We start from the raw sequence: 20,988 nt of genomic DNA on the forward strand, positions 1-20,988 counted from the left end.
ACGCCTCTCACTGTGTGCCCTGCTAACGGTCCTGCAGGAGGTGGCATTGTGGTTAACGTCATACAGCCATTACGAGCCACTCCAGTTTCAGAGTGGCCCTTTGCCAGGATGCTTTTTCTCAATAAAAAATGAGTTGCCCGAGGTTACACAGCCAATTAGTGGCAGAGCCCTTGAAAGCCATATAGGGACATTTGCACGTGATCTGGTAGGCAGGACTCAGTTAGTAAGTCAATTAACAGATACTTATGAAACGGCAGCTAAACACAAGCTACACAGAGCCGTGAGCGCTGCGTGTTTTTAAATGTTGAATGTGTGGTAACGTGTAGTGTGCTGGCGCAGGGGTGCGCTGGGCCACGGTGCAGTGCGGTAGCTCTCCCCAAACTGACCGAACCCCATCATGAAACTATACCACCAGCGACCGGGTCCAGGCCTGTTTCTTGTCACCTTCTAGAACCCCTGCCCCCCGCACGTCTCCACTCTCCTGACAGCTTTTCTTTGGCTTATTTTGCTCGTCGCCTAAGTGGAGCATGCAGGAGGCACTGTAGGCTTTGAAGGGGAGGACTGATGTCACGGAAGGTCCCTGTGTGCTCACGTGCAGGGTGTGTGGGGAGAATTCGTGGTCTGCTCCCTGGGTCCTGCCCTCATCAGGGTCTCTGGTAGCCCAGCCAGGAGGAAGGAGGGTCTCTGGTGTCAGCCCAGGAGCTGTGGTTTTGGTCATTAGTCGGGGAGGGAGCACAGGCTCTTTGGAAGGAAAATGGATAGAACACTAGTGTGAGTGACGATGGTGGGAGGTAAAACAAAAAAGCTGCACCTCTCAGGTTGGCCGCATGCCGGCACCATCAGTGACCTTTGTGACCTTGGACCAGCCCGTGACCAGCTTCTCTTCTGTGTCATGAGGTCCGTCGGACGGGGTTCCTGTGCATGTAAAGGTCTAAGCAGCAGATGAGAAGGTTTCTGAAAAGCTACAATTGTGTGCAAATGCCAATCACCATCTACTTCTCCTTCCTTCTGTTCTCCCACCCGCCCTCCTCGTTCATTAAATACAAAACCATGCAGGCATTGGAAGTGTTGTATTAAGACAGACCTACAACTGCAAGTTTATGTTCTGGCCACTTCGCCCCCCATCAGATTGGTAACCTTGTCAGCAGTGTCCGTCCAGGAATTTAATTTTAGTGCATTTCAGTTATTTAGTTTATTTAAGTTAATGTGTTAAATGCATCATTTTAGTGTCTCGTTCTTTCCCCTTCCCTTCTCCCTCTCGTTTCTTCCCCTCTCCCACTCACTGTCACATTCTTGGGAGGAAAACATGAAATTAATTGGCCACAGGGATTCCCAGCAGCTTGGCAGTGACAGACCACTTAGTCGATCCCGCCTGACAGTGGCCCATTGCTGCCCCTGCTTCTCCCACGGTGGCAGGTGTTTTGATCAGGACCCGGGAAGGAAGAGCGGTGCTGTGGTCAGTGCCACCACTAGTGCGGTGTCCAGGGTCTGGGTGCACCGCCCAGGGTGGCAGCGGTTCTCTCCGACTCGGGCACTCTTTCAACATGGCCTCGTGTGGACACGAGGGGAGGACGGAGCGGCGTGGGGGGCCTGGGCGTTCCAGGGGTGACGTTCAAGGTAGAGGGGTCGCCATAGTCATTCCCCGACCTGTGGCCCTCCCTCCCTCCCCTGTCGTGGTTCTCTGGAGGGCATGCGTAAGGACTTCCGATCGATGCGGTTCCTGGACAGGCCTTTTATCTTCTGACAGAGGAAACCATTTCCGTTCTCGTAACCTTCGATTTCAGGCATCACTGATCACAGGGGCGCCACGAGTGTGGATGAATGAACGGGGTGCTTTCAGACCAGCTCTTGCATGTCTCTGCTGCTCATCATGCGCAAGCCTGGCCGGCCGTGTGCAGCGTTTCTCTCCATTGAAACTTGTCTGTTGCCCTCCGCTTGTGTGTGCCCTGAGCTGGCCCGTAAATTGTATTTTCCAGAGCCCAGGCCATTCCTGTCTCTCGCGGTCCTTGTGATTCAGATTACACACAGCCAGTTGGGGTCATGACGTGTCTTCTGAGACCCGGCTCGGTGATCCTCCCAGGACAGAGGTGAAGATTAACACCTAGTTTCTTGAGTTAACAAGTTTACCAAACTTCTTGCAGACAAGTTAGTTATAACCCGATTTTCACCAAGTTTCCTTCATTAGCAGATTGACCCGGCTCTTCTGAAGCTCTTGAACCAGACACTCCAGGGTAGGACCTGGCAACTCTATTCTGAAAAGCCCTCGAGGACTTTGACATACCCAGGGCAAAGGTCCCCCTTCTCAGTCTGGAAATGCTGTTACTTGCGTTTACAATTCATTCTGCTAATCAAAGTAACACAGGCCTGTAGCTCAAAAATCAAAGAGTACTTAAAGGTATATTTTAAAAAAAGCTGTCTCTCGCCCCACCCTTCCCAGAGGGTACTCCGAGTTTTTTCTTGTCTCTGTATGTTTTTTTCCTCCTATAGGTACAAATTTGCTAGTTGCTTTTATTTGCTAAATTTTCTGTGAACTTACGAGTTTATCTTTTTTACATATATCCGGTAGATCTGTCACATGCTATCAAGGATTTTCCCAGTGCTCAGATAATGTACTAGTTTTTTTTTTTTTAGCCTCCCCCCTCTTTCCCATTGGCCTCCTTGGTCTCTCGATCTGGTACCTGCGTGTCCTGTGGTTTCTCTGTCTCTCCATCTCTCCCCACCCTCTCTCTGTCTCTCGTTTCTGGGATCCTTTGTGGCCTTCTTTTGTGGTTTATTTCCCAAGTAGAGGAACATGGGCCCCAGATTGTGTGAGCATTTACCTGTCTGAAAAGACCTCTGTTCTACCCTCAGACTGGACTGTCATGTTGGAACTTTCCACAGAGGACAGGAAGGCACCAGCTTCCATTATTGTCAGGAAACCCAAAGCAGTTCTCGTCCCGACCCTTCGTGCTCTGATTTCTCGCCAAGGACTTTTCTGCGTCTCTCATTGTCAGCAGTGTGATTACGATGTGTCTAGATGTGGATTTCCTTGGGTTAATCCTGTTTGTGGGTCACTGAGCTTCTTGTACCTGTAACTTGATGTCTCCTTGCACATTTGGGAAGTTACCAGGCATCATGTCTCAACTGCTCTTGAGCTCTGCACTCATTTCTTACTCTGAGGCTTCCGGTGACACAAACGTTACTGTGTCAATACCTTCTGTTATTGTCCCCAGGTCCCTTGGGGCTCTTATCGCAGGAGCCATTCCATTTCTACAGAGAGGGTCTTACATAGTCTGCTGAGGTGGGATCGTACAGGGGGCACCAGGGAGAGGGCGGGTAGCCAAGGTCCTTAACTGTGGAGGGTAGTGTTTGAAAGCGATACTTTGGGGGAGTTGGGGCAGAATTCATGTTCGTACAGGGAGAACAAGGAGACGGAAGACAGCACAGGAAGCTGCTGTCTTAGTACACCGGCTGGCTCGGCCCTGAGTCCTATTTCCACAGGCACACTAATGTAAAACACTGACTATTCAGTCCAAATGGACGTGCTTGTGTGGGAGATGAGGGGTGGTGGTGGGAGAGAGGAAATGCTGGCCTCTGTTGGAGCAGCATAGGCACTGATACCTACAGAGAAAATGAAACACAGTCGTGTCAGCTCTTGTTTAGGCAGGGAGGTCGGTATCAGCAGCGAGCGGCTGCTGCTCAGGAGGGGCTGTGCTGGGCGGGCGGGGAGGGGAGGGGAGGGGAGGGGAGGGGAGGCGAGCGGAGGAGCCCTGGCTGCTCTGTGTGAGGCCCTGTGATGCCGGCTGACGCCTCGCTTACGTGTGTGTGTGTGTGTGTGTGTGTGTGTGTGTGTAACTCCCGTCTGTAGGCGCGTGGGAAGGCCCGGGCGCGCAGGGCGAGGCAGAAGGTACACAGTGTGGTGACTAGGGGTGCGGTTTCTGAGAAGGCGGCTCGAGCTGGCTGCAGAACATTAGTCTCAGGTCGGAGGAGGGCGAGATGCCACCAGCACAAGTGCTCCGCCAGCCCGCTGTCCTGCCCCTTCGGATTGAAATTGGCACCTGTGTTAGAAGAACATCAGACAGCCATGCTCCGTGGCCCCCTGGAGGCCCCTGGGATCCTACAGCGATGCCCAGGTTGGACCTGTTTGCATGATATTACTCAGATGCCACTGGCCTCTCCCCTGGTTGCGAGCTGCACCGGTGCTGCAGAAGCCACAGGGGGCGACGCTGCTGGTGTCCAAGCAGGAATGAAGCCCATGGCCTCACACCACCAGTCGTCTCCTCGGCCGAGCATCCACAGTGAAAACAGCCAGCTCCCTCAGACTGCCCTTGGTGAGGCTGTCGCGTCCTGCACGACAAGAGCTGTGGGGAGCGAGGAGGGCAGCGCAGGCTTAAGACAGACAGTAGCCAAGAATAGGGTGCGAGCGGGGCCAAGAGACCCGAGCCTCAAGGACTGAGCCCCGAATCGGGCCACCGCATAGCTTTTATTGATTAACAAATGAGGAGGTGAAGCTTGTTAATCTCAAGATCTGTGAATTTCATACATTATAATAAGAAACTGATTCAAACCAATCACCCTGCAGGCAGCCGGAGCCGAAAGTCCCGTGATGTCTTAATAATTGTGGTATGTGCCTCCCCAGGGACAAATCCTTTATGCTGAAACTTACTGATAAGAATAGATGGAGAGCTGATGTTATCACATCATTGAATCACTTCCCAAACAGGTCTTGGGAAGGAGTATAGCCCCAGAGACAGAAGCTCTCCTTAGCCGGGCGAAGGTGAGGGTGTGTGCCACCTCTGTCAACCCTGTGAGTTCTCCACATGGCCCCCTGTGCGACTGTGCCTGGCTTAGGTTGTTCCTCCCTTGAGGAATCTTACCCGTCATTGGCTGACCAGCCATCCTGTGGGGCCAAACAGGGAGACATAAGGTGCCAGCACAAAGGTGAAGCAAAGTCCCTGAAAGGATCCGTCTCACAGACTCTCCTTTCTTTAGGGGCAGGTACAGGGGACAGACGGGTAGGCTGCTGCGTGACGACAGAGACAGCAACACTCACTGATGCTGTCTGAGTTCAGCCGCCGAATGCCCATCTGTACGTTTTGTGCGATGAAAGGGGAAGCGGGTTGCAGGGCACCATGCGGTTGTGGGGTCTGGGCAGCCCAGCTGCTTTTCGTGGCGTCACTTCCCTGAAGGACCCACAGACGGACCTTGGGTATGTGGTGTTTTCTGGAAGATGGACGAAGTGAGCTGTCACTTTAAGGAGAACAGCCGACGGTGTTTGCGGCCGGTGATAAGCGTTGGGATGTTAGAGAGTGAAATACAGCAGATTACGCAGCTCAGTCGCGCCCGGCGACGCCCGTACGGAATCACTGCGGGCAAAGGGCCCCTCAAAGTGCAGGGCGACCAGTGGACTTGGACGCGCTAGAGGACGCGTTCATTGCTGCAGCCTCCGATTCCACATCGCAGATAATCTCAGACACTGTTGTCGACTTCTGGTGTAGTATCAAAGAACACAGCCATGCTCATCCAAAAAGGGTGTTGAAGATGCTAACGATGTATGTGTGTGAGGCGGGACTCGCCTCAGACGAATCACCTCACACCACAGATGGCGACAGGTGGTTGCAGAAGCAGATGTGGGAGGCCAGCTGTCATCTCTGAAACCAGATGTTAGAGAAATGGCAAAATGTAAAGCGGTGCTACTCATTAATTTTTCGGGGTTAATAGTCATTTTTCATAATAAATATTTATGTTCAAGTAATGGGTTTGTTATTTTTAAATGAATGAATAAAGGAATATTTAAAAATTTCTCATCTTAATTTTCAGTGCAGTAAATGCCAATAGACACAACCTCTTAGACAAAGTTCTCTGGGGGTCTCCACCATGTGAAAGGGCCAGGAGCTCCGCAGTGAGATGCGTTTGAGGAGTTGCTGCCTCTAGAAGCCACCCCTAAATAAGTGGGAGAAGCAGGAGCACGTCTGCATGTGCGCTTCTGAAACTGCCCTTCTGTGCAGGGGCTGAGAACATGGATGCCAGTTGTTTAAACGCATCACCTTTGTCCGTCTGTGTCTTTCTGCTGCTCCTGTGCACATGAGAGCTGCCGTTTGAACCTGAGGAAAGAACCCGGGTTATTCTCGCTGTAGGTCCCTTGCACACGGTGTCTCTGACAGAAGCACAACCGGAGCCTTTCCCCAAAGCCTCAACAACAGCACAGAACAAACAGCCCAAGTGCAAAAGACCACGGGTGCTGAAATAAACCTGGTGGAAGGAAAACAGTGACGGGTCCAGTTTAATAAAACGAGTTTTCTCCAGAAAGGCTAAAAGTTGTGGCGTTTTAGCTCATTTGCATGCCTTAGCTGTTCCAGAAATCTGGTTAAACACAGATAAACTGCAGGCCCCGTTGTGTGGTCTTTAGTGAAAGGTGACTTGGAAGTGAATTATGTGCCAACAGACTCTGAAAGAGGTTTAGCAGAGGAGGAAATGCACATATAAAAACCTTTTTCTTTTTCATTGCTTCCTCAGATCCTCTGTCCATGGGTCCCCAGAAGGCTCTGGAAACCATTGGTGCAAATTTACAGAAGCAGTACGAGAACTGGCAGCCAAGGGTAAGCCTTCTTCGTTTGCTGTTCTCTTGGTTTCTCACAGGGAGACGACCGCTCCTTGGTGCCAAACAGTCTGGATCCAGGGAGAACCTTTTCCAGACCCTCAGGTCCTGTAACTGCCACACACCCCCCCCCCCCCCCCCCCCCCCCCCCCGCCCTGCGGTTCCCCCTCTTACCTGCGGACTTGCTGGATGTGCTCTGTCGCCTCGCAGTGAAGCCCACGCGCCGGTGTGAGTCACGGATTGCGTGCTCTGTTATTTATTTTGCCAAAGTTGCCCCCCACACACCCAGAATCTTTAGAAAAGAAAAAGTGTTTTTCATGCTACCCTTAAATCATGGTTTTTATTTTGCACAGGAAATGTATTTTTTGTAACTGTTCTGCAACTTCACTAGTGAGAGCCATTTCCTCCCTCTTCAGTTTTCAAACAGTTGAGAAACAAAGCACTCAGCATTCAAAAGATGACACCTATTATGTGCTTTGTCTTTGATTCAAAGGGAAGGTTCTTTATAGGGAGCCAGTTACCAATTACTGTGTCTTTTGTGGCTCACATCTTACAGTTTTTTTAATGACAAAAGTGGTATGGAATATGATAACTGTGTCACATTTCCTTCAAGATCTAAGTTATTTGTAAACCACCCAAAAACCCATTTCCTCTAGCCTTTCTCATTAACTGGTTTGAGGATTTAATAATTTTACTAGGAACTTAGAAATGTGGAGTGTATCTGGAGGTGCCTTTCCTCTCAGCTTTGTGGGATGGGCTGGTCCTGGAATTATCTAAAGGATGTGATGAGAAGGGCCTCTGGCAGTGGCCGTGTGTTGCCCCCTGGGAGCCTCAGCCCCGGGGACGCAGACGGTGTGGGGAGCCCGGGGAAGACTTGCCTGCTTGGGCTTCTATTTATGAATCATTCATCCACATGATCTGAATTTAGGGGTTCTTTGTGCATTCTGTACATTCTGAGAGAAGAAAATAGCCAGAAGTAAACTGGGTCCTGCCTTAAACGGTGCCCAGAGGTAGTTTCTGCTCCCAGAGCTGGGTGACTGATGTTGTGAACATCTCTGTTAGGATGTGTTTGTGCTTTGCCTTTCTCACTTGCCAAGTCAGTAACAGCGGACTTCTGTTCCTTAGAAAGCGCTTTCCTAGTGGGGGGTTTGGTCTGCGCCGTAGGGCCTTGCTTTTCCTCCGTCCCACTCGTTACCTCTTGTGCTTCCTGTCAGGATTCGGTTGCTTTTTTCCTGAGAGCAGTGCGGTTGGGGCTTGGATGAGGCCGGGGAGACGTTCTGATGGTGGTGCATTCCTTTAGAAATAGCTGCGATGCCTGCGGTGATCCTACAAAATAGCTATTGCAGGACTTCCCAGGGACTCCAGGATCTCAGCCAGGCCAGGTGGGCCCTTCCGCGGGAGTCGGTGGCACAGACGACGTTCCACTCCACCTGGGGCAACATGCACAGGTGACAGCGGCCGGCATGGCGTCATTGGTGTCTGGACGGTGGAGGCCCAGCACCAATTCAGTTGAAAAGGACACCTTTCTGACTGGGCTATGTGTGACCATCTCCCGGGTTTGACTTTCGTGTGTTTGTTTAAGAGACGTGACCAGATCACTTCTGATTCCAGTTGTGTTCTTCACGGAGTGAGTCTCTGCTGTTTAATTACTTTCTTCCTTCTAAGAATTATTACACAAGATGCAGCTTTCAGAATACATGTTTAATATTTCAACACAGTGTATGTTGACTCCGTTTGGTATGATTTGCAGTTTCTTTGGAGTGCTAAGGCGTGACTCACTGCTGGCCTTGTTGTTTAGCTTGGTGGGTGTCAGCTCGTTCGCGCTAGCTGACAGTAAAAGCAGTCTTCTATAGCAGGATCAATTATTACTTTGGACCTAAATTTCTGCCTAAGAGCAGGTCTCTTCTGTGGCATCTGGAAGAGGCATTACCAGGTAAGGCAGGCGACGTTTACATATAGGGGAGTGATCGCACACCCACAGGGGATCACATACAGGGCAGAGAAACCTGCTATCCCGTGATGGTGGGCCGGCTGACGTCCGGGGCCCGCGGCCGTGCAAAGGGGTGCAGTCCTCCGGGAGACCGTTGTTAGTCTGAGAGAAGCTATAGCAGTCGGTGGGATTTCAAGAATGATATGCAAAGCGATTTCTGAAGGGGAGACAGTTGGGAGAGCTGGTGCGGGAGAATGTTTGCAGTTTATAGGATGCTTGGGAGGGGTGTCTGCACAGCAGAGCAGGGGGGACCCCGTCTGGGTCAGAGAAGACAGTGGGACCGGAGGAAGGCATTGCTGCGGCCTGGAAAGAAGCCATTGATGCCGACAGGTAGGGCCTTTTGCCGCGTTCAGGACACAGGACCACAGTGACGAATACTTATTTACTATTTTTTGATGCCAAGATAACTGCATTCATTTTTAAGGATGATAAAAAAATGTTTAAAATTTTGTTGCTGCAGACCATTGGCGGGACTTGTCTATTTCAGAAGAGCCCACGGTCATGGGCGCAGCGGGATGGCTGGCCGGCTCGGCGCTGGCATTGCGGAACTGCGCCACCTGCCCTGGTCTTTGCGTGGGTTTCGGGTGGGTGGGTGGGAGGCCTGGCATCCCACGGCCTGGGTCTCAGCGTGTGGCCCACCTCATGCTGCATTAGAGAGTTTGCACAAAATGTCAGGCATCCATGAGCTAAGATGTTGGTGTGCAAGGTGCCCAGTGCCTCGCTGTAAATCAGGGTCCTTTGAAACACTGCAAAGCTGAGCACACGCACTTTATTGCACTCTACAGGGCTCTCGAGTTTTCTGCAGTAATAAAGAGAGGCGAATGTGCCATCTGCAAGAAAACAATGGGAACGTTATGAAATTTCTGGACCTTTGTTGTAGCTACCCACCATGCATCTGGTTTTCTCTCTCTGTGTCTCTTTATTGTACGATTCACAAAGGTTGGGCACCTGGACATGAGGTCATTTTCATTAACGTTTGTGGGAGTCCTCGGAAGTCCTCGCAGGCCTCCACGTTGCCGTGGTTAGGCACGGGCGGGCTGGGGGTCTTGTCTTAGTCCCAGTCAGGAAGTGGGGAAAATCAGCCACTGAAAACCTGCTTATGTCGTGAGCACGGTGCTTTCCCTCCTCTTTTCCGGCTTCAGCTAATTCAAGACTAAATATTTTGGTAAAGGAGGTTTGGGGTCCACAGGAGTTGAGAGACGGTGGTGAGGATGTGTTTCCTGAAGCTGCCGGACTCTTGGCCCCAGATTCCCTTACTTAGCAGGCCAGTCAAGCCCTTTTCTAAATAATGTATCCGTTTGCCACTGCTGAAATGTTTCTTCTGATTACGTTGAAGACTTTGCCTTATTACCTTGTAGGTATATAAATTTGGGTTCTGCAGGAAGAGGTGGAAGGGAAAATGCCAGTTGTTGTTTCAGCTGCAAATTCCACAGTTAAAGAAAGCCCACTCATTGCATCGTAAGTCTCCCCTGAAAGTTTTACTGGGAGGTGGGAGCAGGAGATTATAAAGCTGAGCACACACAGTGTGGAATCGATCTTTTAAGACCTTTCCTAACAAACGGGGGTTCAGGCGGTTTAGTCCAGGTGTAATTTAGGAGCTGGAGCCGATGGGAAGTGGCAGGCAGAGGGTCGCATCTCTCTGCTCTGTGCCCAGAAGTGGACCCCCCCTCCTGTGGTTCAAATGTAGTTGTCCGGGGTGGCGTGAAAAGCAGTTTACATGGGGATACTTACAACTTACTAAGGCAGGTGAGGAAGTTTGGAGAAGCTCCCATGTTGGCAGGTATCCGAAGTCCCCTGACTGAGTCCCTCTTGTCCAGCGTGCACGTCTGCGCAGGGCACAGAGAATGCCCTGAGAGCGTCACTGCTGTGCCCCTTGCCATAGGAGCGCATTCTCCTCTGACCACGTCTCTGCAGGACGAGGGCAGCGCGTCCTGTGCAGTAGCTGTGAGGTCCACAGGGAGCTGCGAGGCCCGACAGGTCTCAGTGAATCCCCGTGGGACGCTGTTTCGTGACCCCCACAGAGACATTTTGTGGGCTCCATGTAGAGGGTTCTGAGCATCGGCCTTTCCTTCAGTCCGTCGTGCCTCTGAGGGCTGCTGCACGCGGTGGTGTGCAGGCAGGGATGGAGGGTGGCTCGCTGTTGCGCAGACGTGGCTTCTGGGGGCTCCCTGCCGGGCGTGGTGTGCTTCAGGAGAGAAGTCTGCCTGCGACTCCACGGGCCCTGCCACCTGGACCGTCAGCCATGGGACAGAGCCATGGCGCTTCAGCCTACGTGACGCCCCTGCCTGCGTGCTGATCTAGAGTCTTGCGCCTGCCTTGGGAGTGTGCGCGATGAGCCAGAGCTGCCCGTGGCCGTGGCCGCGCGTGGTGGGAGGGGCGTTGGGGAGGAAGGGGCTGCCCCGGCCAGAGCACAGCGCTGCTCGCGTTTGGGCCGTTCCCAGCTTGTCTTCCGCATGGGGCTTGCTGGCAGACCCCGACTTTGTGCAGCAGTGTTTCATGGGGGTTTGTGCGTGGGCTGCCGGAGTCCGGCCCCGGCCTTCTCCCAGAAGTGGGGCTGACTGCTCCACTTGTCCGCCTCGGGGACGAAGGCTCGGGCTCCCGCGGCCTGTTTACCAGCCTGCCAGATGTTCGGGGCTGGCCATCCAACTGGCGGGTGTTGGGAAGTGCTCTGTCAGCCAGGCCGCTGACAGCCCACTGCCCTGCTGGGTGACTCGCCATCGCTGGCCTGCGGCTGTCCTTCCTGGGGCTGGTCGCCCATGCAGTGGCACCTGCCTCTCTGGGCGCGGGAGTGGGGGCAGAGCGGCAGGCGTCGCTCACCTGCCCTCAGTGAGTGTCTGGGCATGAATTGCATGCAGGGTGCAGTAAACCTCCTTAAGCGAGTGGGCTGTGCCAGTTCCTGCAATTCTGGAGTCAGAGGTGGGTAATGGAGGGAGAACCCAGCTTTGCGTAGGTGTGTCTCCCCGGGAGGTGCTGGAGAGACACGTGCGATGGACCAGTGTGGATTGGCCTTCCGTTACTCCTGCTTGGGGCACACATTCTGACCTCCGTAAGGGAAAGCCCGATGCATGGTCACCTGAGTGCCCCCCCAGGCCATCAGCATGTCATCCTCTGTGTGCTGCGGTCCCCCGGGCCAGCCAGCTGCACTTCTTGCCTCCATCTCCGGTTTTCTCTCTGTGGGGCTGAGCTTGGGCTTCCTCCGCCTTGTTTGTGCGTCTGTGACAAACTGCGAGTGAGGACTGGAGCCAAAGGCAGGGCTGCTGCTCACGGTTTACACACTCAGCGTCTGCTGTGACTCGGGCACCAGGTAGGTGCTCATTAGCTTCGCACACAGTGCAGACTCCTGTCCCGTGGGGTTAACTGCTGTCTGGTGGCAGTTTCACTTAACTGCTTTCCGCCCAGAGTGTTACATTTGTACCGTGACAGACATTCTGTGTATGTTTTTGCTTTGGCCTTAATCATGTTCCCGTCCTTCACCTTTGCCCGTCTTCCCTCACTGCTCACCTGACAGCGTTCTGTACACCGATCAGTGACAATTCTGATTTATGCTTGGCAGCTGAAAGGCTCTTCCGCAGCTGTGCCCCCTGCAGCCCTGCCCCCCACAGCCCTGCCCCCCCACAGCCCTGCCCCCCACAGCCCTGCCCCCCACAGCCCTGCCCCCCACAGCCCTGCCCCCCCACAGCCCTGCCCCCCACAGCCCTGCCCCCCACAGCCCTGCCCCCCGCAGCCCTGCCCCCCACAGCCCTGCCCCCCACAGCCCTGCTCCCCCACAGCCCTGCCCCCCACAGCCCTGCCCCCCCACAGCCCTGCCCCCCACACAGCCCTGCCCCCCACAGCCCTGCTCCCCCACCTCCTGTCTCCAGAGCCCAAGGCTTGGAAATGGCCTCCTGGCTGTGGAGTTCAGATTCTGCCAAGCAGTTTACACCAGACTCTTTACACTAACCCCACCTCCCATCGCATTTCACAGGGGAGCAGAAAGGCCTGGCACCCTCTGCCATCACTTGGAGCAGATGGAAGACGTGATCTAGAAATTCTTTTAAAAACACAACAAGCATGTTATTAGAAAAGAAGAGGAAGAAGAGGGAATGAAGTCGTTTTCTGACTCATTTGGAGGACGACTCGGGGCTCTTTGGGGTTGGCAGCCTGAGCCCTGGGGGAGGGGACTCCGTGTGCCGTCCTGTGGGGCAGGCGGGCAGGATTCATGACCGTCCACATGGGGTTGGGCCCACCCACCCTCCAAGGGGAGCTTCGACTGGCTCAGACGTGCAAGCACTCATCACGCTGGGGGAGGCCCGGCTCACGCAGGCTCTTGTCCCCTCGCGTCCGAAAGGTTGTGTTGGCTGGTGGGTCCTCACACCATGCCTCCCTGTGCCAGGGCCCCCTCCCTGGCCGGGCTGCTCACCAGGAGGGGCGTCTTCTGCTGCCATTGCACTGGTGTGGGGGGGCGAGGTCAGGGCCTAGTAACTTCAGGAAGGACGGGACTTGTTGGACTGGACTTGGCCACTTCCTGGGGATGTAATTTGAGGTTACTGGTCAACCGCTTCAGGTTTGTAAATGTCAGTGGGGGGCGCTGTGCTTAGTGGGGAGAATAAAACAAGGTAGAGCCCAGGACAGGGCACAGCGTCCTGTGGCAGATGCCCATCTCCCATCCTCCTTCCCCTCGCAGGTGAGGTGGTGGCGGCGTCCCCACCAGCCACTCTCTCCAGCTCCCTCCCCCTGCCTGGCTGACTGCGGTCCCTGCCGTGCTCATGACTGACCTACTTGAAGGATCGTATTTTTAGAGAGGAATAAGGGCTTACCTCTGCCCTTAACGAGTCTCTCAAGGATAGCGCCTCTCATCTTCATGTTCTCTGTGTGTGTGACAAATTGCAGATGAGGACTAAATGCTGGCAGTGTGGGGACTGAGTCTGCAGTTGCCACGTCTGGCGTTCCCAGGCTTCTGTGCAGTGCAGGTTTCCCAAGTTCCCCTGGAGGCCCGTGATATGGAGGCGCAGAGCGGTGTGTAAACGGCTCTGGGGGCGTGTAGGGGTGGGTGCCGTGTGACCCTGCGCTACTTCTGAGTCAGAGCAGGTGTGACCCCTGAAAGGACGGGGTGTGGGGCAGGGAGGGTCCACCGCTAGCTCCTCATGTGTGACTGATAGCTGTCAAATGATGGCCCAGCCCAAAGAGGAGGTGCCATCCAGGGGGAAACAGTGATGGATCGAAGGCATGGCTACTTCTGTTCGACTGGATTTCCTGTTACAGGGAAACTGTGTCATGGTGGTGGTTGTGAATCGGGCTTCACAAAGGCTCTGGGCACCCCGCGCCCCCACTGTCAAGGATTTATTTGTCAGTGTGCTATACAATGGAGGTTTTTAGGGGACATAAAATTCACATCACATAAGATTATAAACGGAATCATACAGTATGTGGCCGATGTGTCTGACTTCTTCACTTAGCACAGTGTTTTCATGATTCATCTGTGTGCTGGCATGTTGTTGCATGTGGCAGTAATTCAGTCCTTTTATAGCTGAATAATGTTCCATTGGCTGGATAGACACGTACTGTTTGTCCAGCTGTCAGTGGACATTGGGAGCGCCCAATGGTGAGGAGAGTTGTCGATAACGGAAGTGGTGGTAGTTTACTGTCTTCTTTTCAGGAAGATGACCGTTTAAATAGGGATGTGTAGCCAGGTTCCTTCTTTCCCTAGAGATGGAAAGGTCCAGAGCAAGAACGCAGAATGGGAAGGAGGCCGTCGGGGTAGTTTAGGCTGGGGCGGGGTGGTCCAAGCCTGATGGCCCTAAAGGTCCTGTCCTGAAATAAATGAACTTACGGCAGCGTTTGCCTGGGAGTCAGGCGCATTTTAATCCCCTCAAATGAATACCTGTGACCTTGGATAAATCCACCAAATTCATTTCTGGTTCTGAAAGATGTTTGTTCTCATCTGTTTAATAAGACAGAAAAGTTTGCATAAACGGCTAAAGTCAGACTCTTGGGCGGTGAGCGCTTGGACTGTGCTGTGTGTGATCTCGGAAGGACATGCAGGATTTGGGAACGAGGATTATGCCTTTTCTCTTAGTGTTTTTGTCATTTTGAAAATTCAGAGTCCCTTTATTTTCACAGCTCTCCTGTTGTTTGTTTTAATTTGAATATATTGTTTCTACTTGTTCCGCCGATATGAATTCTTTGTTTTCTCCGTGGAGGGAGAAAAGGGGGCGTTGCCGCCTAGGGCCTTGGCTTCTAGCTGGTCCTCAGACCTTTGTAGGGGGGGCTTTGGCTGCTGGGCTCTGGTGGGACCTGGAGACTGTGTTGGTGACAGAAGTGGCCTGCAGGGAAGGGGAGCCTTTGAGAGGGACGTGGGACCACAGCGCAGGTGGATGTCTGCCTGGGAGGGAAGAGGGAGTCCAGACTTTAAGATGGTGGCGCCTGATCTGTTATTCCTTTGGCTCTCGTCTTGATCTGTTAAGTCTTCGCGTTTGATCGTCAGAGGAACGGCCAGCCTGCCTCCATCTCCCCAGAGCGCTCACGCAGAGGCTTCAAGTTGTTTAGTCCATATTCATCTAATGTCATTGTTAGGGTATCTGGGTTTCAATGTACCCTCCTCTTTGTCTCACCTGTTCTTTATGTCACCTTTGCCTTCTCTTGACTTCTCTTGTATGATCAGGTTTAAAACATTATTCCATCTCCCCCCCACCCCCGTTAGTGCCACATTGCAGAATACGTAAGTGATGTGTGGGTTTCCGTCACGATGTCCACGTGTTAGAGGTCAGTCCTTCTACCCCTTCCAGCAGCGCAGGGACCGTGACGCGCCTGCTCCCTGCTGACTGACGTCACCGCGGGGCGTAGTTCTGGGTGCGCCGCGCCCCACACAGCGCTCACTCGCCCGGTCAGTGCCCTGCCTTCTCCTGCACTTCCCGTCCCTCGGGGCTCGTTTCCTTCAACCCGGAAAACCTTCTCGAACATTTCTTTTGGCCTGAGTTTTCTGGCAACAAATTTGCTTAGTTTCTGTTAGTCTGCAAATGTTTTAATTTTACCCCTATTTCATTTTTGAAGGATATTTTTGTTGGGTGTAGAATTCTGTAGCAAGTTTTTTAAAAGATATTTTTCCTAGTACATATTAAACTAATATATTGTATGTCAACTGGGAAAATTATTATTATTTTTTTTTCCAGTTTTTAGGAGCTTAGAAGAGTTTTCCCTTATCTTGAGGCTTCTGTTTTTTCTGTTAAAAAGTTGGCTGAGCGGTAATATTGGTTCCTTGAAGGTCCTGTGCCGCCGCCCCCGCCCCCCCCCCACTGATTTAAAAGCTTTTGTCTTGGTTTTCGTCAGTTCACTGAGGTGCTCTCAGGTGTGGTTACTTTTATTTGTCCTGTTTGCTGCTGCTTGTCCCTGTGGCTTGTTGTTTTTCATCAATGTCACTTCAAATACTGTTTCCGTCCTGTTCTGTCTCTTCTCTCCTGGAACTCGTTAGAATATGTTGGATCTTTTCACCGTGTCCCATATGCTTCTTACGTTCTGTTTAGTGTTGTTGTTTCTTTCTTTCTCTCTGGATATTTTCTAATGACCTACTTTACAGCTTTCAAACCCTCCTTTGTTATGATGCCCAGTCTGCTATTTCGCCAACCTACCAAATTCTTGATTCCATTATGTATTTTTTATCCCCTAATTTCCATTTGATTCTTTATTGATTGTTCGTCTCTGGTGAAATGTCCGCCTTGGTATCTGTTTTCTTGAACATACCAGTCTTCAGGTCTGAGGTGCCCATTCTTTTCACATGAACCCCTCTGATGTCGCAATGTGTGTGGCACTCAGTGCTGACGGTGTTGGCATGATGGTCATTGTTTGCATGACTGTGGCTCCATGGCATGGCTGGACAGCGGTCAGTGTTTCCGTCTGCTCGCTGTAAGGCGCACTGTGGAGGGAATTGGAGTCCTGGTTGTAGAATGACAGTGGCAGTATCAGAGCCTCTGAATGGGGGTCTGCGACCTGGAACAGCCCTAGAGACCGTCATGGAGATGTCACGCCACCCACACTCACGGCCCGCAGGGAGACACCGAGTGAAAACGTAGACGTTGGTGGTTCTGAGAGGCAAGCTGACTCAGAGCGGCTTCTGAACAGGAAGCAGAGGTGTTGGGAATACCTTAATGGCTTCCAATAGCTCTTCCTAAATACCAGATAAAAATTGCACACGATGAGAAAGCATTGTGTCAGAATTCAATTGGCAGCACTGTTTTCCTTAGTGACACAGAAAGCAGTCATGCCCCTTACAATCCTTGGCTTCTTGGGGTCTCTGAAAAAATAGCACGTACGTTATATAAACTACAGCCACAGTTTTTAAGGAGCAGAGATGGTGACCAAGTGGGCTCCACAAGGAGTTTAATAACTCGGAGAGTCCCTGCAGGTCCCCGCGTCCCTTCTTCTCTGTACTCTGACCTCCCTCAGCAGGGGACTTTTGAAGACCAGATATGGGTGGCAGCACAGGCAGTCCAATCCTTTCCCGAGGTGATGCTTTGTCTGCCCTCCTCATGTAAGTGAGGGAGATGCCGGGTAGGGCCCTGCGACCCCAGAATCCCGGCTCCAGCCAGTCCCCGTCCTCGCTCCCCAGCGCTGTGTCACACCAGCCCCCTTCCACGTGTGTTGTCACCAGCCCATCTCCTTACCTGCTCTCACTCACATCATGTTTTTGAGACGTACCCACATGGAGTAGTCTTTTGACCGAGTAATGGTCGTTGTGCGGACGTACCAGCATTGGCTATTCTGTTCTGCCAGTGCCTTTGGGTCATGTCCAGCTTTGGCTGTTCTGAATGCCGCTGCGAGTGTCTGTGGAAAGCCCTGGTGTGGGCGTGTAGTTTCATTTCTCTTAGGAGCAGACTTGCACGTTGTGGGGCACTCGGGCAGCGCTAAATTGACAAAAATCATCTGTTTCTCTGCAGAGCCAGGCAGTCTGCAGAGAAATCTTATTTACAGCTTTCTCCACGTCCTCTGGAGACATGACACATGAACAGAAAGGAGCCAGGAGACGTTGGTTGTCTTTGAATGAATTCTTAGGTTGGGTATTAGCGTAGTTTCCTCTCAGAGTGCACATGCCCTGGCAGTGGGGGGTGCATGAAGCCACTTGTGTTTATTGTGGAAGCAGCGTGTAAATATATGCACAGCTCGGAAATAATCCAATTCGTCGTGACTTGTGCCTTTAAAACCCCTTCGGAGCCCCTCCCCGATAACAGCCCTGTGTTGTCTTGCAGAGGTAGCCCTGCCCTGCCTGGGCTGTGTGCCGCCTCCTGGTTTTCGCTGAGTGGTGAGCGTGTGCCCACGCATGTGTGCCCAAGCCTCTAAGTGGGTCGTGGTTGGCTTGCCCTGTTTGCGACACTGCACTCCTGGGCTCAGCTCTGTTTTTGAGGTTCATCTTGGCCGACTTGACTTCTCGTGTTCTGCTGCTCCTGTTATTTTCTAATAACGGCAGAGTGGAGACTTGGCTCTTCCCAGTGTTTTGCCGTCACAAACAAGCCAGTGAGGACTGGCCATCTGTGGTGCAAGACGCAGGGCTGCTCCTGGGCTCCTGGGAGACGGCTTGCTGGGTGCAGGGCACGTGCTGCTCCCTAACCAGCAAAACCCAAGAAAATCCTTTACGCCCGTATTGGAGCCCAGGATCAGCCTTCTGCTGCACTGCCTCCTCTCCCTCCCCCTCCTCCTCCTCCCCCTCCTCCTCCCCTTTTTCCTCTCCCCTTCCCTCCCCTTCCTTTCTCTCCCCCTCCCCTCCCCTCCATTCCCCTCCCCTCCCCTCCCCTCCCCTCCCTCACCCTCCCTTCCCCTCCCCTCCCCCCTCCCTCCCCTCCCTCTGCTCCTTTCCTCGTCCCCTCCCCCTCCCCTCCCTGTCCCATTGCTCCCCTTCTCCCTTCCCAGCCAGTCTCTTAAGAAGCACTTAGCAGTGCTCAGAATCCTTGACCGGGGCAGGGTTGGGACGTGCTGGCTAATGACGAGATGAGAAAGAGACAGGGGCCCGAGTCTCTAAAGCAATCATGCCTGTTCGAAGCAGCTTTGATTGGAAGATGGAACATTTATAATAACATTGGTTGTTAACTGGAACGTGCCTGAGATAAACTTACAGTGTTCGTTTGCTTCAGAAGGACCCGGAATTTTTGTTAAAAGGGGAAATATGCTTCTACAAATGTTAGGTCCAAAACATTGATATCGTTTTAATCTGTATTACTCCTCAAAAGGGATTAAAAAAAATTTTTTTCCTGAGCTATGGAGACTGCCGAGATTTTTTTCCCACTTCTTCTGTCCTTCTATTATTTTTCCTCATTTCTCTCCCTTTTCTACCCTCTTTCTCTGTCAATTAAAATATTTGAAAGGAAATGTCTGAAATAGTCTTGCTGTTGTCCCCGGGTGCACAGCTCTGACTGGGGCTGCATGTCCCCCCCCCCCCCCCCCATCATCCTAATTAAGTGGTTTTCTGGCTGCTCCACATCAGAGGCTCCAGGTTTCCCGAGTCAGGCCCGGGAGCTAATTGAAGACGCTGCCTAATGACCCTGGTGCGTGCTGCCCACTGTCCTCATTTCGTCTGAGAAGCTGATCCTTTAAAAGGGATCTGAAATGCCAAGAACTCCAGGAAGTTTCTGTAGGAAGCACGGGAGAAGTACTGCTCGTCTTACAGTCCTCAAAACCACCTGTTGTCTTTCCTTTCCGTCTGTTTCCGTGACTTTTGTACCTGTTGTAATGGCACTTGCAGGAGCGAGGACGCACGAGGACGCACTTTTTATTTTAGTGGTTCTCTCCAGAGAAGAACTGTATTTTCTCTTTCAATATGAAATATTAGAAATATTGCCATTTGGTATTACCTGAAAACGTCCCTTTCTCCGAATTTGGCTTGTGAAAATGCGTTATCCACTGCTCCTCCGTGGCGTGAGTCTGAGAAGACCCTGTTCCTTCTCCTCGTCTAGTCTGCTGGAGACATGGAGGGTGGAGGTTAGAAGCCCTGGGACACATGGCTGGTGTCTCCATGATCAGGTAGAACACTGAGCGCCGTTGTGTGAGTCGAAGTGAGCTTGTCCTGAAGTGGATCAGCACGCTGGTCAGGACACCTGTGCAGGAAAGGCTGCTTCGACTCGCTTCAGTGCAGCTAAATGTGTCTGAGTGCTTGCCACAGACAGGGCGCTTTCTAGCTGCTGTGGATGGAAACACAAGGTGCTTCCCACTGCAAAGAGCTCCACGTCCTGCAGGGAGAGTGGACATCAATTGACCAACGGGTCCATGCTCTCATGACACTGTTTGTCGGGGCTACACTGTGCTCGGACACCGAGCAGAACCAAATGCACGCCTGCCGTTATGGAGCGTGGGGTCTCGTGGGGCGGGATGGGAGTCACAGAGTCACACCCGAAGGGAGGACAGCAGACCGAGGGCAGGGCCTGGAAATGAGCACGGATAACCACCAGAAGTCCCGTGGAATTCCTCTTGTGTTCCTGAGCCGATGATTGACAGGCTAAATGCTCCCTGCTGGCACGTCCCAGAGAGGGCTGAGAGCCTGCCCGCAACTCCCATCATTGTGTGCCCGAGAAGTGGGAGGGCGGGCAGTGTCATTTGTCCAGAGCCTTCTGTGTGGTTAGGGCACTGTTGAACTAGGGCGTGGATTTTCACAATAACCTGGGCAGGTAGGAATTCTCACCTCCATTTACCTTTACCAGGTGCCAGCCCTGAGCAGAGAGTCTGCTCATTTCCTCCCCGGTATAGCTCCCTGTGTCCCCAGCGTGAGGACCGCCCCGAGTTAGGAGAGTGCGTAGTCCTCAAGAGGTGAGAGGAGAAGCAGCTCCGGGGCCTGCCCCGCTGGCAGTGTCTGAGCCAGGAGCGAAGGGAGCCCGGCCTGGCCAGGGGCTTGACGTGCGGGCAAGAAGAGGCGAGAAGCAGGGGCCCTGCAGGCTGCGTCTGCGGAAGCAATAGGTACTTGAAGAGATGGTGAATACGGACCAGCCCGTCTTCCTCACTGAAAACGCGTCGGATGGTGTTCTTCTCTCTACGCATGCGGTTTCCAAAGTTTCGTTCTCTTGGCTGTGTTGCCCAAGATGCACCGAGTTGATTGTTGATTGAATGATTTATTTCCCCATTTTAAAGATGTTCTATGGAAGTTCTGGGTCTGCCCTGTTCACGGCTGATAGGAAGCTGTTCTTTGGAGTCTGTCCCTCACCATAACCTTTGTGTAGCCAAATCTCTTGGGGAAGGTGACAAGTTACTGACACATTAGAGGAAGTGTTAATATTCTTGCAGGTTTCATGGGACAAATACGGGGCTCCTTGATTTGCTTTGTACTAATTGTGGTTTGGGCACAGGATCCCAGAGGGGACGGAAAGTTCTTCGTGAGTGGACAGTGTAACTGACTGGTAACACACATGAAACCATCAGTTGGGAGTTTTGTATTTATTTGTTTCCTACCAGTGGCCCAATATTCCGGAAC

At 52.5% G+C, this 20,988-nt stretch overlaps 1 protein-coding gene and 1 long non-coding RNA gene across 3 annotated transcripts in view; one reads left to right on the forward strand and one right to left on the reverse strand.

The window, feature by feature from the left end:
* Positions 1–20,988, forward strand: part of RPTOR (regulatory associated protein of MTOR complex 1) — a 271,642-nt gene that overhangs the window by 67,181 nt on the left and 183,473 nt on the right. For both annotated transcript variants that reach the window (XM_019735643.3, XM_019735644.3), the window contains exon 3: positions 6,496–6,578. In XM_019735643.3, the coding sequence (XP_019591202.3) occupies positions 6,496–6,578 (83 nt within the window). The remainder of the gene's footprint in view (positions 1–6,495; positions 6,579–20,988) is intronic.
* On the reverse strand, positions 5,496–6,847 carry LOC141568881 (uncharacterized). The gene is made up of 3 exons (XR_012492130.2): positions 6,752–6,847; positions 6,027–6,083; positions 5,496–5,630 (listed from the first exon to the last, which is right to left on the reverse strand). It is a non-coding gene; the product is annotated as an uncharacterized LOC141568881 (long non-coding RNA).

The sequence above is a fragment of the Rhinolophus sinicus genome, chromosome 12 (assembly GCF_057876585.1).
Source record: "Rhinolophus sinicus isolate RSI-liver-muscle chromosome 12, RSI-T2T, whole genome shotgun sequence".
NCBI classification, from domain to species: domain Eukaryota; kingdom Metazoa; phylum Chordata; class Mammalia; order Chiroptera; family Rhinolophidae; genus Rhinolophus; species Rhinolophus sinicus.